The sequence below is a fragment of the Panulirus ornatus genome, chromosome 16 (genome assembly GCF_036320965.1).
Source record: "Panulirus ornatus isolate Po-2019 chromosome 16, ASM3632096v1, whole genome shotgun sequence".
Classification (NCBI taxonomy): Eukaryota; Metazoa; Arthropoda; class Malacostraca; order Decapoda; family Palinuridae; genus Panulirus; species Panulirus ornatus.
The window spans coordinates 26,511,332-26,528,281 of NC_092239.1; the positions used below are offsets into that span (position 1 = coordinate 26,511,332).

General features: G+C 42.3%; 1 protein-coding gene across 1 annotated transcript in view; it reads right to left on the reverse strand.

Moving 5' to 3' along the window:
- LOC139753915 (uncharacterized) overlaps positions 1 to 16,950 on the reverse strand; it is a 330,432-nt gene that overhangs the window by 262,757 nt on the left and 50,725 nt on the right. Inside the window, exons 4-5 of the mRNA XM_071670874.1 lie at positions 15,581 to 15,709; positions 14,348 to 14,500 (exon numbers count right to left, since the gene is read on the reverse strand). Of these exons, the coding sequence (XP_071526975.1) occupies positions 14,348 to 14,500; positions 15,581 to 15,709 (282 nt within the window). The remainder of the gene's footprint in view (positions 1 to 14,347; positions 14,501 to 15,580; positions 15,710 to 16,950) is intronic.

A 16,950-nucleotide genomic window follows, 5' to 3' on the forward strand; every position in this document is an offset into this window, starting at 1 on the left:
GTCGGTTTGCGGCAGTGGTGCGTGATGTCTCCATGTTTGTTTAATTTATTTATGGATGGGGTTCTTCACTCATCTTATTATACTTTGTCGCTGTCTTCCGCGTTAGCGAAGTAGAGCATAGAGACAGACAAGAGAATGGTCCAACCCACCCACATACACATGTATATACATACACGTCCACACACGCACACATACACACCCATACTTCTCAACGTATGCATATATGTACACACACAGACATGTACATATATACACATGTACATAATTCATGCTGTCTGCCCTTATTCATTCCCCTCACCACCCCGCAACACATGAAAATGACAACCCCCCCACCCCCTTGCATGTGCGCGAGGTAGCGCTGGGAAGAGACAGCAAAGGCCCCATTCATTCACAGTCAGTCTTTAGCTGTAATGTATTATGCACCAAAAGCGCAGCTTCCTTTCCACATCCAAGCCCCAAAAAAAGTTTCCATGGTTTACTCCAGACGCTTCTCATGCCCTGGTTCAATCCATTGACAGCACGTCGACGCCGGTATACCCCATCATTCCGATTCACTCTATTCCTTGCATGCCTTTCACCCTCCTGCATGTTCAGATCCCGATAGCTCAAAATCTTTTTCACACCATCTTTCCACCTCCAATTTGGTCTCCCACTTCTCCTCGTTCCCTCCACCTCTGACACATATATTCCCCCTTGTCAATCTTTCCTCACCCATTCTCTCCTTTTGACGAAACCATTTTAACCACACCCTCTTCTGCTCTCACACCGACACTATTTCTATTACCACACATCTCTCTTACCCTTTCATTACTTACCCGATCAAACCATCTCACACCACATATTGTCCTCAAACACCTCATTTCCAACACTTTCACTCTCTTCCGCACAACTCTATCTATGGCCCACGCCTCACAACCATATAACATCATTGGAACCCCTATTACATCAATTATTACCCATTTATGCTTTCCGAGATAATATTCTCGCTTTCCACTCATTTTTCAACGCTCCCAGGACTTTCTTTCCCTCCCCCAACTTGTGACTTACTTCCGCTTCCATGGTTTCATCCGCTGCCAAATCCACTCCCAGATATCTAAAACACTTCACGTCCTCCAGTTTTTCTCCATTCAAACTTACCTTCCACTTGACTTGTTACTCAACCCTGCTGCACCTAATAACCTTGCTCTAATTCGCATTTACTCCAGCTTTCTTTTCTCGCACACTGTTGGTATAAGAACGGGACAAGAATCAAATGCCTTGTTTAATCACATTAAAAACTATGATTATTGTATTGACATGAGTAATGCCATCTCAGTTATTAACTCTAACTCTATTACCGCGAGATATATCGTTGAATCTTCTATTACTAAATACACAAAGAATTATAATCTTAATATTAGTGATGGTTTATGCAGATTAGATAACTTTATTGTTGAAAAAATTTGTAAAATGATAACTTTATGTCTGCTCGTTGTCTGTCTTGGACAATCGCATGTTCAGGAAATGGCGTCCTAGTTTCGTCTTTTCGATGTATATCAACTGACTGTTATATTTCTCTCTTGTGTCTCCCCTGATGATGTGATTATTACACGAAAGTACACTTGGGAACTTATCGTGTCTCATTTTCCCGGTGGACTCATAGGAATATATATATATATATATATATATATATATATATATATATATATATATATATATATATATATATAGTGCCATTGTACAAAGGCAAAGGGGATAAGAGTGAGTGCTCAAATTACAGAGGTATAAGTTTGTTGAGTATTCCTGGTAAACTATATGGGAGGGTATTGATTGAGAGGGTGAAGGCATGTACAGAGCATCAGATTGGGGAAGAGCAGTGCGGTTTCAGAAGTGGTAGAGGATGTGTGGATCAGGTGTTTGCTTTGAAGAATGTATGTGAGAAATACTTAGAAAAGCAAATGGATTTGTATGTAGCATTTATGGATCTGGAGAAGGCATATGATAGAGTTGATAGAGATGCTCTGTGGAAGGTATTAAGAATATATGGTGTGGGAGGCAAGTTGTTAGAAGCAGTGAAAAGTTTTTATCGAGGATGTAAGGCATGTGTACGTGTAGGAAGAGAGGAAAGTGATTGGTTCTCAGTGAATGTAGGTTTGCGGCAGGGGTGTGTGATGTCTCCATGGTTGTTTAATTTGTTTATGGATGGGGTTGTTAGGGAGGTAAATGCAAGAGTCCTGGAAAGAGGGGCAAGTATGAAGTCTGTTGGGGATGAGAGAGCTTGGGAAGTGAGTCAGTTGTTGTTCGCTGATGATACAGCGCTGGTGGCTGATTCATGTGAGAAACTGCAGAAGCTGGTGACTGAGTTTGGTAAAGTGTGTGGAAGAAGAAAGTTAAGAGTAAATGTGAATAAGAGCAAGGTTATTAGGTACAGTAGGGTTGAGGGTCAAGTCAATTGGGTGGTGAGTTTGAATGGAGAAAAACTGGAGGAAGTGAAGTGTTTTAGATATCTGGGAGTGGATCTGTCAGCGGATGGAACCATGGAAGCGGAAGTGGATCATAGGGTGGGGGAGGGGGCGAAAATTTTGGGAGCCTTGAAAAATGTGTGGAAGTCAAGAACATTATCTCGGAAAGCAAAAATGGGTATGTTTGAAGGAATAGTGGTTCCAACAATGTTGTATGGTTGCGAGGCGTGGGCTATGGATAGAGTTGTGCGCAGGAGGATGGATGTGCTGGAAATGAGATGTTTGAGGACAATGTGTGGTGTGAGGTGGTTTGATCGAGTAAGTAACGTAAGGGTAAGAGAGATGTGTGGAAATAAAAAGAGCGTGGTTGAGAGAGCAGAAGAGGGTGTTTTGAAATGGTTTGGGCACATGGAGAGAATGAGTGAGGAAAGATTGACTAAGAGGATATATGTGTCGGAGGTGGAGGGAACGAGGAGAAGAGGGAGACCAAATTGGAGGTGGAAAGATGGAGTGAAAAAGATTTTGTGTGATCGGGGCCTGAACATGCAGGAGGGTGAAAGGAGGGCAAGGAATAGAGTGAATTGGAGCGATGTGGTATACAGGGGTTGACGTGCTGTCAGTGGATTGAATCAAGGCATGTGAAGCGTCTGGGGTAAACCATGGAAAGCTGTGTAGGTATGTATATTTGCGTGTGTGGACGTGTGTATGTACGTGTGTATGGGGGTTGGGCCATTTCTTTCGTCTGTTTCCTCGCGCTACCTCGCAAACGCGGGAGACAGCGACAAAGTATAAAAAAAAAAAAAAAAAAAAAAAAAATATATATATATATATATATATTATCCCTAGGGATAGGAGAGAAAGAATACTTCCCACGTATTCCCTGCGTGTCGTAGAAGGGGACTAAAAGGGAAGGGAGCGGGGGGCTGGAAATCCTCCCCTCTGACTTTTTTTTTTAATTTTCCAAAAGAAGGAACAGAGAAGGGGGCCAGGTGAGGATAGTCCCTCAAAGGCCCAGTCCTCTGTTCTTAACGCTACCTCGCTAATGCGGGCAATGGCGAATAGCATGAAAGATATATATATATATATATATATATATATATATATATATATATATATATATATATATATATATATATATCTTTTTTTTTTTTTTTTTTTTTTTTGCTTTGTCGCTGTCTCCCGCGCTTGCGAGGTAGCGCAAGGAAACAGACGAAAAGAAATGGCCCAACCCACCCCCATACACATGTATATACATACGTCCAAACACGCAAATATACATACCTACACAGCTTTCTATGGTTTACCCTAGACGCTTCACATGCCTTGATTCAATCCACTGACAGCACGTCAACCCCGGTATACCACATCGCTCCAATTCACCCTATTCCTTGCCCTCCTTTCACCCTCCTGCATGTTCAGGCCCCGATCACACGAAATCTTTTTCACTCCATCTTTCCACCTCCAATTTGGTCTCCCTCTTCTCCTCGTTCCCTCCACCTCCGACACATATATCCTCTTGGTCAATCTTTCCTCACTCATTCTCTCCATGTGCCAAAACCATTTCAAAACACCCTCTTCTGCTCTCTCAACCACGCTCTTTTTATTTCCACACATCTCTCTTACCCTTACGTTACTTACTCGATCAAACCACCTCACACCACACATTGTCCTCAAACATCTCATTTCCAGCACATCCATCCTCCTGCGCACAACTCTATCCATAGCCCACGCTATGGATATATATATATATATATATATATATATATATATATATATATATATATATATATATATATATATTTCTTTCTTTCTTTCAAACTATTCGCCATTTCCCGCGTTAGCAAGGTAGCGTTAAGAACAGAGGACTGGGCCTCTGAGGGAATATCCTCACCTGGCCCCCTTCTCTATTCCTTCTTTTGGAAAATTAAAAAAAAAAAAAACAAGAGGGGAGGATTTCCAGCCCCCGCTCCCTCCCCTTTTAGTCGCCTTCTACGATACGCAGGGAATACGTGGGAAGTATTCTTTCTCCCCTATTCCCAGGGATAATATATATATATATATATATATATATATATATATATATATATATATATATATATATATATATATATATATATATATATGTAAAAGAAAGAGACAGGAGGTCAAGAGAAAGGTGCAAGAGGTGAAAAAAAGGGCAAATGAGAGTTGGGGTGAGAGAGTATCATTAAATTTTAGGGAGAATAAAAAGATGTTCTGGAAGGAGGTAAATAAAGTGCGTAAGACAAGGGAGCAAATGGGAACTTCAGTGAAGGGCGCAAATGGGGAGGTGATAACAAGTAGTGGTGATGTGAGAAGGAGATGAAATGAGTATTTTGAAGGTTTGTTGAATGTGTTTGATGATAGAGTGGCAGATATAGGGTGTTTTGGTCGAGGTGGTGTGCAAAGTGAGAGGGTTAGGGAAAATGATTTGGTAAACAGAGAAGAGGTAGTGAAAGCTTTGCGGAAGATGAAAGCCGGCAAGGCAGCAGGTTTGGATGGTATTGCAGTGGAATTTATTAAAAAAGGGGGTGACTGTATTGTTGACTGGTTGGTAAGGTTATTTAATGTATGTATGACTCATGGTGAGGTGCCTGAGGATTGGCGGAATGCGTGCATAGTGCCATTGTACAAAGGCAAAGGGGATAAGAGTGAGTGCTCAAATTACAGAGGTATAAGTTTGTTAAGTATTCCTGGTAAATTATATGGGAGGGTATTGATTGAGAGGGTGAAGGCATGTACAGAGCATCAGATTGGGGAAGAGCAGTGTGGTTTCAGAAGTGGTAGAGGATGTGTGGATCAGGTATTTGCTTTGAAGAATGTATGTGAGAAATACTTAGAAAAGCAAATGGATTTGTATGTAGCATTTATGGATCTGGAGAAGGCATATGATAGAGTTGATAGAGATGCTCTGTGGAAGGTATTAAGAATATATGGGGTGGGAGGAAAGTTGTTAGAAGCAGTGAAAAGTTTTTATCGAGGATGTAAGGCATGTGTACGTGTAGGAAGAGAGGAAAGTGATTGGTTCTCAGTGAATGTAGGTTTGCGGCAGGGGTGTGTGATGTCTCCATGGTTGTTTAATTTGTTTATGGATGGGGTTGTTAGGGAGGTAAATGCAAGAGTTTTGGAAAGAGGGGCAAGTATGAAGTCTGTTCGGGATGAGAGAGCTTGGGAAGTGAGTCAGTTGTTGTTCGCTGATGATACAGCGCTGGTGGCTGATTCATGTGAGAAACTGCAGAAGCTGGTGACTGAGTTTGGTAAAGTGTGTGGAAGAAGAAAGTTAAGAGTAAATGTGAATAAGAGCAAGGTTATTAGGTACAGTAGGGTTGAGGGTCAAGTCAATTGGGAGGTGAGTTTGAACGGAGAAAAACTGGAGGAAGTGAAGTGTTTTAGATATCTGGGAGTGGATCTGGCAGCGGATGGAACCATGGAAGCGGAAGTGGATCATAGGGTGGGGGAGGGGGCGAAAATTCTGGGGGCCTTGAAGAATGTGTGGAAGTCGAGAACATTATCTCGGAAAGCAAAAATGGGTATGTTTGAAGGAATAGTGGTTCCAACAATGTTGTATGGTTGCGAGGCGTGGGCTATGGATAGAGTTGTGCGCAGGAGGATGGCTGTGCTGGAAATGAGATGTTTGAGGACAATGTGTGGTGTGAGGTGGTTTGATCGAGTGAGTAACGTAAGGGTAAGAGAGATGTGTGGAAATAAAAAGAGCGTGGTTGAGAGAGCAGAAGAGGGTGTTTTGAAGTGGTTTGTGCACATGGAGAGGATGAGTGAGGAAAGATTGACCAAGAGGATATATGTGTCGGAGGTGGAGGGAGCAAGGAGAAGAGGGAGACCAAATTGGAGGTGGAAAGATGGAGTGAAAAAGATTTTGTGTGATCGAGGCCTGAACATGCAGGAGGGTGAAAGGAGGGCAAGGAATAGAGTGAATTGGAGCGATGTGATATACCGGGGTTGACGTGCTGTCAGTGGATTGAATCAAGGCATGTGAAGCGTCTGGGGTAAACCATGGAAAGCTGTGTAGGTATGTATATTTGCGTGTGTGGACGTATGTATATACATGTGTATGGGGGGGGTTGGGCCATTTCTTTCGTCTGTTTCCTTGCGCTACCTCGCAAACGCGGGAGACAGCGACAAAGTATAAAAAAAAAAAAATATATAAAATATTCTTTTTTTTTCCAATACATTTTCACCAATTTCCGCGTTGGGGAGGTGACTTTAAGAAACAGAGGACTGAGCCTTAGAGGTGATTCCGGTGATTCCAATATGCACATCTACATGAACCATCCTATTTTAATAAGATATTTTCCGCACCTGTTTTTATATTTTGCGTTGAGTCTCGTGGCAGGATGACTCATGCAGAGTCTTATTCATACTTGTACACCTTTTTACTTGCACAACCTAAAACTCATCCATGCTAATACCCTTTTTACTCAGTTAACCCCTCGGATATTATACATTTGTATACCTGGTTTGCATGCATATGTAGGGAGTGTAAGTTTTGAGTTACTTTTTGTGTAATGTTTAACGAAGCCGGAAGCCAAAACTACTGGTAGCTGGTAGCTATTAGTATTAACTGGTTCTTTTGGAAATGATGAAGAGCTTGTAGATTTTTGCGTTGAATAAGGACTGGTGATTGGGAATACCTGGTTTAAAAAGAGAGATATATATAAGTATACTTATATAAGTAGGAGAGATGGCCAGAGAGCGTTATTGGATTATGTGTTAATTGATAGGCGAGCGAAAGAGAGACTTTGGGGAGTTAATGTCCTGGGAGGTGCAACTGGAGGGATGTCTTATCATTATCTTGTGGAGGTGAAGGTGAAGATTTGTAGATGTTTTCAGAAAAGAAGAAAGAGTGTGGGGGTGAAGAGAGTGGTGAGAGTAAGTGAGCTTGGGAAGGAGACTTATGTGAGGACGTACCATGAGAGACTTAGAGCAAAATGGAAAAAATGGGAGGAAAGGACGTAAGGGGAGTGGGGGAGGAATGAGATGTATTTAAGGAAGCATTGAGTGCTTACGCAAAAGATGATTGTGGCATGAGAAGCGTGGGAGGTGGGCAGATTAGAAAGCGTAGTGAGTGATGGGATGAAGAAATAAGATTACTAGTGAAAGAGAAGAGAGAGGTATTTGGACGATTTTTGCAGGGAAGTAGTGCAAATGACTTGGAGATGTATAAAAGAAAGAGGCAGGAGGTCTAAAGAAAGGTGGAAGAGGTGAAAAAGAGCGGAAATGAGAGTTGGGGTGAGAGAGTACCATTAAATGTTTGTGAGAATAAAAGTATGTTTTGGAAGGAGGTAAATATAGTGCGTAACACAAAAGAACAAATGGGAACAAAGGTGAAGGAGGCTAACTGGGTGGTGATAACAAGCAGTGGTGATGTGAGAAGGAGATGGAGTAAGTATTTTGAAGGTTTGTTGAATGTGTTTGATGAAAACGTGGCAGATATAGGGTGTTTTGGTCGAAGTGGTGTGCGAAGTGAGAGGGTTTCAGAGAATGATTTGGTAAACAGGTAGTAAAAGCTTTGCGGAAGAGTGGAAGCCGGCGAGGCAGCGGGTTTAGATGGCATCGCCGTGGAATTTATTAGAAAAGGGGGTGACTGAATTGTTGACTGGTTGGTAAGGATATGTAATGTATTCATGACTCATGGTGAGGTGTCTGAGGATTCCCGGAATGCATACATGGTGCTATTGTACAAAGGCAAAGGGGATGAAGGTGAATGCTCAAGTTATAGAGGTATAAGTTTGTTGAGTATTCCTGAGAAATTTTATGGGAGGGTAATTATTGAGAGGGAGAAGGCATGTACATAGCATCAGATTGGGGAAGAGCAGTGTGGTTTCAGAAGTGGTAGAGGATGTGTGGATCAGGTATTTGCTTTGAAGAATGTATGTGAAAAATACTTAGAAAAGCAAAGGGATTTGTATGTAGCATTTATGGATCTGGAGAAGGCATATGAGAGAGTTGATAGAGATGCTCTGTGGAAGGTATCAAGAATATATGGTGTGGGAGGTAAGTTGCAAGAAGCAGTGAAAAGTCTTTATCGAGGATGTAAGGCATGTGTACGAGTAGGAGGAGAGGAACATGATTGGTTGTCAGTGAATATCGGTTTGCGGCAGGGGTGGGTGATGTCTCCATAGTTGTTTAATCTGTTTATGGATAGGGTTGTTAGGGAGGTGAATCCAAACGTTTTGGAGAGAGGGGCAAGTATGTAGTCTGCTGTGGATGTGATGGCTTAGGAAGTGAGTCAGTTGTTCGCTGATGATACATTGCTGGTGGCTGATTCGGGTGAGAAACTGCAGAAACTGATAACTGAGTTTCGTAAAGTGTGTGAAAGAAGAAAGTTGAGAGTAAATGTGAATAAGAGCAAGGTTATTAGGTAGAGTATGGTTGAGAGACAAGTTAATTGGGGAGATAAGTTTGAATGGAGAAAAACTGGAGGAAGTGAAGTGTCTTAGATATCTGGGAGTGGATTTTGTAGCGGATGGAACCATGAAAGTGGAAGTGATTTACAGGGTGGGGGAGGGTGCAAAAGTTCTGGGAGCATTTAAAAATGTGTGGAAGGGGAGAACATTATCTCGGAAAGCGAAAAATGGGTATGTTTGAAGGAATAGTGGTTCCAACAATGTTATATGGTTGCGAGGCTTGAGCTATAGAAAGAATTTTGCGGAGGAGGGTGGATGTGCTGGGAATGATATGTTTGAGGACAATATGTGGTGTGAGCTAGTTTGATCAAGTAAGTAATGAAAGGGTAAGAGAGATGTGTGGTAATAAAAAGAGTGTGATTGAGAGAGCAGAGGAGGGTGTTTTGAAATGGTTTGATCACATGAAGAGAATGAGTGAGGAAAGATTGACAAAGAGGATATATATGTGTTAGAGGTGGAAGGATGGAATAAAAAAGATTTTCAGCTATCAGGGCCTGAACATGCAGGAGGGTGAAAGGCGTGCAAGGAGTAAAGTGAATTGTAACGATGTGATATACCGGAGCCGACTTGCTGTCAATAGACTGAACCGCGGCATGTGAAGCGTCTGGGGTAAACCATGGAAGCTTTTGTGTGGCCTGGATGTGGAATGGTAGCCGTGGTTTCAGTGCATTGTACGTGACAGCTAGAGACTAAACGTAAACGAATGAGTCCTTTGTTGTCTTTTCCTAGCGCTACCTCGCGCGCATGGGGGTAAGGAGGTTGTCATTTCATGTGTGGCCGGGTGCCGATGGGAATCAATAAAGGCAGAAAGTATGAATTGTGGACATGTGTATATATTTATATGTCTGTGTATGTATATATATGTAAACGTTGAAATGTATATGCTTATGTGGACGTGTATGTATATATATGTATATATAGGTGGGTCGGGCTTTCGTTCGTCTGCTTCCTTGTGCTACCTCGCCAACGCGGGAGACAGCTGCAAAGTATAATAGAATAAATAAATATTTGAGGAAAGGAACCTGGATGTTTTGGCTCTGAGTGAAACGAAGCTCAAGGGTAAAGGGGTAGAGTGGTTTGGGAAGGTTTTGGGAGTAAAGTCAGGGGTTAGTGAGAGGACACGACCAACGGAAAGAGTAGTACTACTGAAACAGGCGTGGTGGGAGTATGTGATAGAGTGTAAGAAAGTAAACTCAAGATTGGTATGGGTAAAACTGAAAGTAGATGGAGAGACATGGGTGAGTATTGGTGCCTATGCTCCTGGGAATGAGAAGTAAGATCATGAGAGGCAAGTGTTTTGAGAGCAACTGAGTGACTGTGTTAGCAGTTTTGATGCACGAGACCGGGTTATAGTGATGGGTGATTTGAATGCAAAGTTGAGTAATGTGGCAATTGAGGGAATAACTGTTGTACATGGGGCGTGTACTGTTGTAAATGGAAATGGTGAAGAGCTTATACATTTGTGTTGAAAAAGGAATGATGATTGGGAATACTTGGTTTCAAATGAGAGATGTACATAAGTATAAGTATGTAATTAGGAGAGATGGCCAGAGAGCATTATTGGATTACGTGTTCATTGATAGGCGCGTGAAAAAAAGAATTTTGGATGTTAATGTCCTGAGAGGTGCAACTGGAGGCATGTGTGATCATTTACTAGTGGAGGCTAAGGTGAAGATTTGTAGAGGTTTTCAGAAAAGAAGAGAGAATGTTGGGGTGAAGAAAGTGGTGAGAGTAAGCGAGCTTGAGAAGGAGACTTGTGTGAGGAAGTACCAGGAGAGACTGAGTGAAGAATGGAAAAAGATGAGAGCAAAGGACCTAAGGGGAATTGGGGAGGAATGGGATGTATTTAGGGAAGCGGTGGTGACTTGCGCAAAAGATGCTTGTGACATGAGAAGTGTGGGAGGTGGGCAGATTAGAAAGGGTTGTGAGTGTTGGGATGAAGAAATAAGATTATTAGTGAAAGAGAAGAGAGGGGCATTTGGACGAGTTTTGCAGTGAAATAGTGCAAATGACTGGGAGATGCATAAAAGAGAGAGGCAGAAGGTCAAGAGAAAGGTGGAAGAGGTGGAAAAGAGGGCAAATGAGAGTTGGGGTGAGAGAGTATCATTAGATTTTAGGGGGAATAAAAAGATGTTCTGGAAGTACGTAAATAAAGTGCGTAAGACAAGAGAACAAAGGGGAAAAACGGTGAAGGGGGTTAATGGGGAGGTAATAAAGAGTAGTGGTGATGTGAGAAGGAGATGGAGTGAGTATTTTGAAGGCTTGATGAATGTGTTAGATGATACAGTGGCAGATATAGGGTGTTTTGGTCGAGGCAGTATGCGAAGCAGAGTGTCGGGGAGAATGATTTGGTAAACAGAGGAGAGGTAGCGAGAGCTTTGCGGAAGATGAAAGACGGTAAGGTGGCAGGTTTGGATGGTACCGCAGTGGAATTTATTAAAAAAGGGGGTGACTGTGTTGTTGACTAGTTGGTGAGGATATTCAGTGTATGTATAGCTCATGGTGAAGTGCCTGAGGATTGGCGGAATACATGCATAGTGCCATTGTATATAGGCATAGGGGATAAAGGTGAGTGATTAAATTACAGAGGTATAAGTTGGTTGAGTATTCCTCGGAAATTATATGGGAGGGTATTGTTTGAAAGGGTGAAGGCATGTACAATCTGAGCGGGGAGGATCAGTGTGGTTTCAGAAGTGTAGAGGATGTGTGGATCGGATGTTTGCTTCGAAGAATGTATGTGAGACATACTTAGAAAAACTAATGGATTTGTATGTAGCATTTATGGATCTGGAGAAGGCATATGATAGAGTTGATAGAAATGCTCTTTGGAAGGCATCAAGAGTATATGGTTTGGGAGGCAAATTGTTAGAAGCAGTGAAAAGTTTTTATCGAGGATGTAAGGCATGTGTATGAGTAGAAAGAGTGGAAAATGATTGGTTCTCAGTGAATGTCGGTTTATGGCAGGGGTGCGTTATGTCTCCATGGTTGTTTAACTTATTTATAGATGGCGTTGTTAGGGAGGTGAATGCAAGAGTTTTGGAGAGAGGGGCAGGTATACAGTATGTTGTGGATGAGAGGGCTTGGGAAGTGAGTCAGTTGTAGTTCGCTGATGATACACCGCTGGTTCTGATTCGGGTGAGAAACTGCAGAAGCTGGTAACTGAGTTTGGTAAAGTGTGTGAAAGAAGAAAGTTGAGAATAAATATGAATAAGAGCAAGGTTATTAGGTGCAGTGGGGTTGAGGGACAATTCAATTGGGAGGTAAGTTTGAATGGAGAAAAGCTGGAGGAAGTGAAGTGTTTTAGATATCTGTTAGTGGATTTGGCAGCGGATGCAACCATCAAAGCAGAAGTGAGTCACAGGTTGGGGATGGGGCGAAGGCTCTGGGAGCGTTAAAGAATGTGTGGAAGGCGAGAACGTTACCTCGGAGAGGAAAAAGGGGTATGTTTGAAGGAATATTGGTTCCAGCAATGTTATATTGTTGTGAGTTGTGGGTTGTAGATAGGGCTTTGCGGAGGAGGGTGGATGTGTTGGAAATGAGATGTTTTAGGACAATATGTGGTGTCAGATGGTTTGACCGAAATTAATGAGAGGTTGAGAGAGATGTGTTATAATAAAAAGAGTGAGGTTGAGAGAGCAGAAGAGGGTGTATTGCAATGATTTGGTCACATGGAGAGAATGAGTGAGGACAAATTGACAAAGAGGATATATGTATCAGAGGTGGAGGGAACGAGGAGAAGTGACTGTCCAAACTGGAGGTGGAAGGATGGAATGAAAAAGATTTTGAGCGATTGGGGCCTAAACATACAGGAGGGTGAAAAGCGTGCAAGGAATAGAGTGAATTGGAAGTAAATTCTACATTGGTATGGGTAAACTGAAAGTGGATGGAGAAAGACCGGTCATTATTGGTGCCTATGCAACTGGTAATGAAAAGAAGGATCTTGAGAGAAGTGTTTAGAGTGCAGATGGGTGAGTGTGTGAGCAGTTTTGTTACACGAGACCGGGTTATAGTGATGGATGATTTGAATTCGAAGGTGAGTATTGTAGCCTTTGAGGGTATAATTGATGCATATGGGGTATTCAGTATTATGAAAGGAATTGGTGAAGAGCTCGTGGATTTGTTTGCTGACAAAAGACTTGTCATTGGGAATATATGCCGTAAAAAGAGAGATATACACTAATATACGTATATGAGTAGAAGCGATGGTCAAAGCGCATTATCATATTTCTTGTTAATTGATAGGCGTCTAAAAGAGAGACTTTTGGACATAAATATACTGAGAGATGCAGCTGGTGGGATGTCTGATCACTGTCTTGTGCAGGCGAAAGTGAAGATTTATAGAGGTTTTCAATAAAGAAGAGAGAATGTCGGGGAGAAGAGAGTGGTGAGAATAAGTGAGCTTGGAAAGGAGACTTGTGTGAGGAATTGCCAAGAGAGATTGAGCGTACAATGGCAAAAGGTAAGAGCAAATGATGTAAAGGGGGGGGGGGAGAGGAATGGGATGTATTTAGGGAAGCAGTTATGGTATGCGGAAGAGATGCATGTAGCATGAGGGATGTGGTAAATAGGGAGTGATGTGTGGCAGTGGGATAAATCAGGGCATATGAAATGGTCATGAGAAACCATGGATTGATGTGTGGTGCTCGGCTGTAGCCAAGGGGTCTCTGGTTTCGATGCATTATACTTGACATTTAGAGAGAGGATGTAAGCAAATGAGTTAATACGAATCATAGCCAGTTCACAAGAAGACTGTCTGAAAATTCAAAGGGATTCAGACAAACTGTTAGAGTGGACAGGGTAATGCATTTTAGTGCTAAAAATATGAATAATAAATAGAAAACGCTTGGCAAATCAGTACGAGAATTCAAAAAAGAAAAAGGACCTTGGAGAGATCATCAGTAATGACCTTAAATGTACTAAAGAATGCCTAGTTGCATACATTAAAGCCTATAGGATATTAGGCTTTATAGCCAGGAACAAAAGTTCAACAAAAGGGATATGATTCTCACCCTTCATAACGCACTGTTAAAACCTAATTTGGAATATGCTGTTCAGTTCTGGTCACCACATCCAGTCAGAGATGAGGATAGATTAGAGCGAATTCATTAAAGGGCAATTCAATTAGTCCCTTTTGTCAAAAATATGGTTTATGAGGAGTACCAAAAGGCCTAGATTTATTCATTGAGATATCGCAGACACAGATGAGCCGGAGGGAGGGGTTTGGTCGGGAGATACGTACCCTTTGCTTGTTATCCAGCTTCTGTCACTACTTTTAGGCCTACACAACAAATGACCTTGTTGTAGACCATCATGTGTCCTGTTATCTATCCTTCCCATATAAGTAGCTGGTACTACACCCTCCTAGAGTGTCTTCCGCCATGGCGGGAGTTCCCCCAAGTGTCAACACCATCCTGGTAATACTGTCCCTGCTAACCGTACTGTCACTGTGACACAGACACTTACCCTTCCACTGGCCGATGGGGATGGCTCCCCCGTCCTCTCTACTCCACTCTATCTGCGGCACCGGCTTCCCCGCAGCCTGGCACCGCAGCCGCAGGTTGCTCCCTTCCCGCACGATGATGGGCTTGCGATTTCTCGGCCGTGTGCGTGTCGACCCTGCGGGAGAGGATTAGATGGGTAGTTAAGTCTCTCTCTCTCTCTCTCTCTCTCTCTCTCTCTCTCTCTCTCTCTCTCTCTCTCTCTCTCTCTCTCTCTCTCTCTCTCTCTCTCTCTCTCTCTCTCTCTTTCTCTCTCTCTCTCTCTTGCTAAAAAGAAAAAATGGTGTAAGAATCATGCTAGAACTGTCAAAACAATCTTTAATAGCCGATGATATGAGTCGTGGTAATATTGTATCTGATATGGGTATTCTCGGTGTGAGGTATGATGTAAGTCAGTCAGCACCAACTGGCGCGGGTGGTGACGTGAGCAGTTATGGCACGTGGTGTATAATGTGGGCGGGCCATCAGTAGCAGCTGCTGTGGTGACTGACACGAGCAACTGAGACGTGCCAACACTGAGACGTGCGGTGTTAGCTGCAGTAACGACTGGCACAGTGGGTGGTATATGGAGAAGTTTTATCTCTCAAGATTTGTCATGTGAGGTATAGTAGCACCTGGTATGGTGGGGAATATGTGGAGTAGTAGTACCTGGTATGGTGAGTTGTCTGAGCAATAACAGTAGTTGTAGGAGGAATAGCAATACCTAGTATCGTGGGTTGTAGGAGCAATATCATTACCTAGTATAGTGGGTTATAGGAACAATAACAGTAGTTGCATTAAGAACGGCAGTACCTGGCTTCGTAGATTATATGAAAAATAGCAATACCTGGTATGGAGCATGGTATGAGCAGTGGTAGTACCTGGTATGGAGCATGGTATGAGCAGTGGTAGTACCTGGTACGGAGCATGGTATGAGCAGTGGTAGTACCTGGTATGGAGCATGGTATGAGCAGTGGTAGTACCTGGTACGGAGCATGGTATGAGCAGTGGTAGTACCTGGTACGGAGCATGGTATGAGCAGTGGTAGTACCTGGTATGGAGCATGGTATGAGCAGTGGTAGTACCTGGTATGGAGCATGGTATGAGCAGTGGTAGTACCTGGTACGGAGCATGGTATGAGCACTAACAGTTCCTGGTACGGAGCATGGTTTGAGCATAGCAGTACCTAGTATGAAAGCTAGTATGAAAGAGGTAGTACCTGGTATAGAAGGTGGTATCAGGAGTTTCTTGGGGGCAGTGCCATTGACCTTCCATGTATTGATGATCGGGGTACCAGGGATACCAGGTGTGCCATTCTTGCCCTTTCGACCTCGTGGGCCGGCGATACCTGCAGGTTCCAGATCAAAATAGGTTACAGTGGGTAAGTCAAGATTTTATCAGATCAATGCAATACAAGTTAAGCGGGATCAGTGCATTTTGCCAGATCACAGATCATTGTAGATCAACACAAGTCAACAGAGGTCAACATAGATCAAAATGATTCAACACAGGTCATCATAATTCAGATCTCCGATGGTGAAGAGAAAACAAATGGTTCTAATACAAGTCATCATAACTCAACATAGGTCGTCACAGGTCAAGAGATTTTACCATATCAAAATCACTAGAGGTTGGTACAGGTCAGTAAATTTTAGCATCGGTCATCACAGCTCACTAGTGATCGGCAACTAACAATGGGATCAGTGTGCCTTAGTAAGGTCATCACACCACAAATTATCAAAGGATAACTCAAATGAAGCAACACAGTACAGGTCAACACAGGATAAGAAAACTCAACTGAAGACCTCATATACTAATATAGACATACGAACACAGTACATCAGACACCACACACGACATCACATGCCAAAACTAGAATCAGCTTCTCAGTTTGATCAACGCACTTAAAGAAGCACAAATAACTAATAGAAAAGGTCCAGAAGAGAGCAAAAAAGATGATACAGAATTGAGAAACAACGCAGGACATTATATATTAACATAAGACATCACATACCAGCACAGGACAACACATATCAACACAACATCACATACAGACACAGGACAACACATATCACCACAAAACTTCATATACCAATACAAGATATTACATACTAAAAGAGGACATTACATATTACATATCAGTACCCGATATGGTGGGTTGTTAAAGGAATATCAGAAGGTACTTCACATATCAATACAGGACGTCACATACCAGGACAGAAGTTCACATATCAACACAGGACATCACATACCAACACAGAACATCACATCTCAACACGGTACAACACTCATCAACAGGGTATCATATATCTATAGAGGGTATCACATATGAAGATATGAAATCACAAATCAACACAGGACACTACCCATAATCGCAGGACATCATACATTAAAAAAAGAATCAAATATCAACACAGGATATCATTTATCAACACAGGATATCATGTATCAACTCAGGATATCATGTATCAACACAGGATATCATGTATCAACACAGGATATCATATATCGACACAGGATATCATATAACAACACAGGATATCATATATGAACACAGGATATCATATATCAAAACAGAGCATCACATAT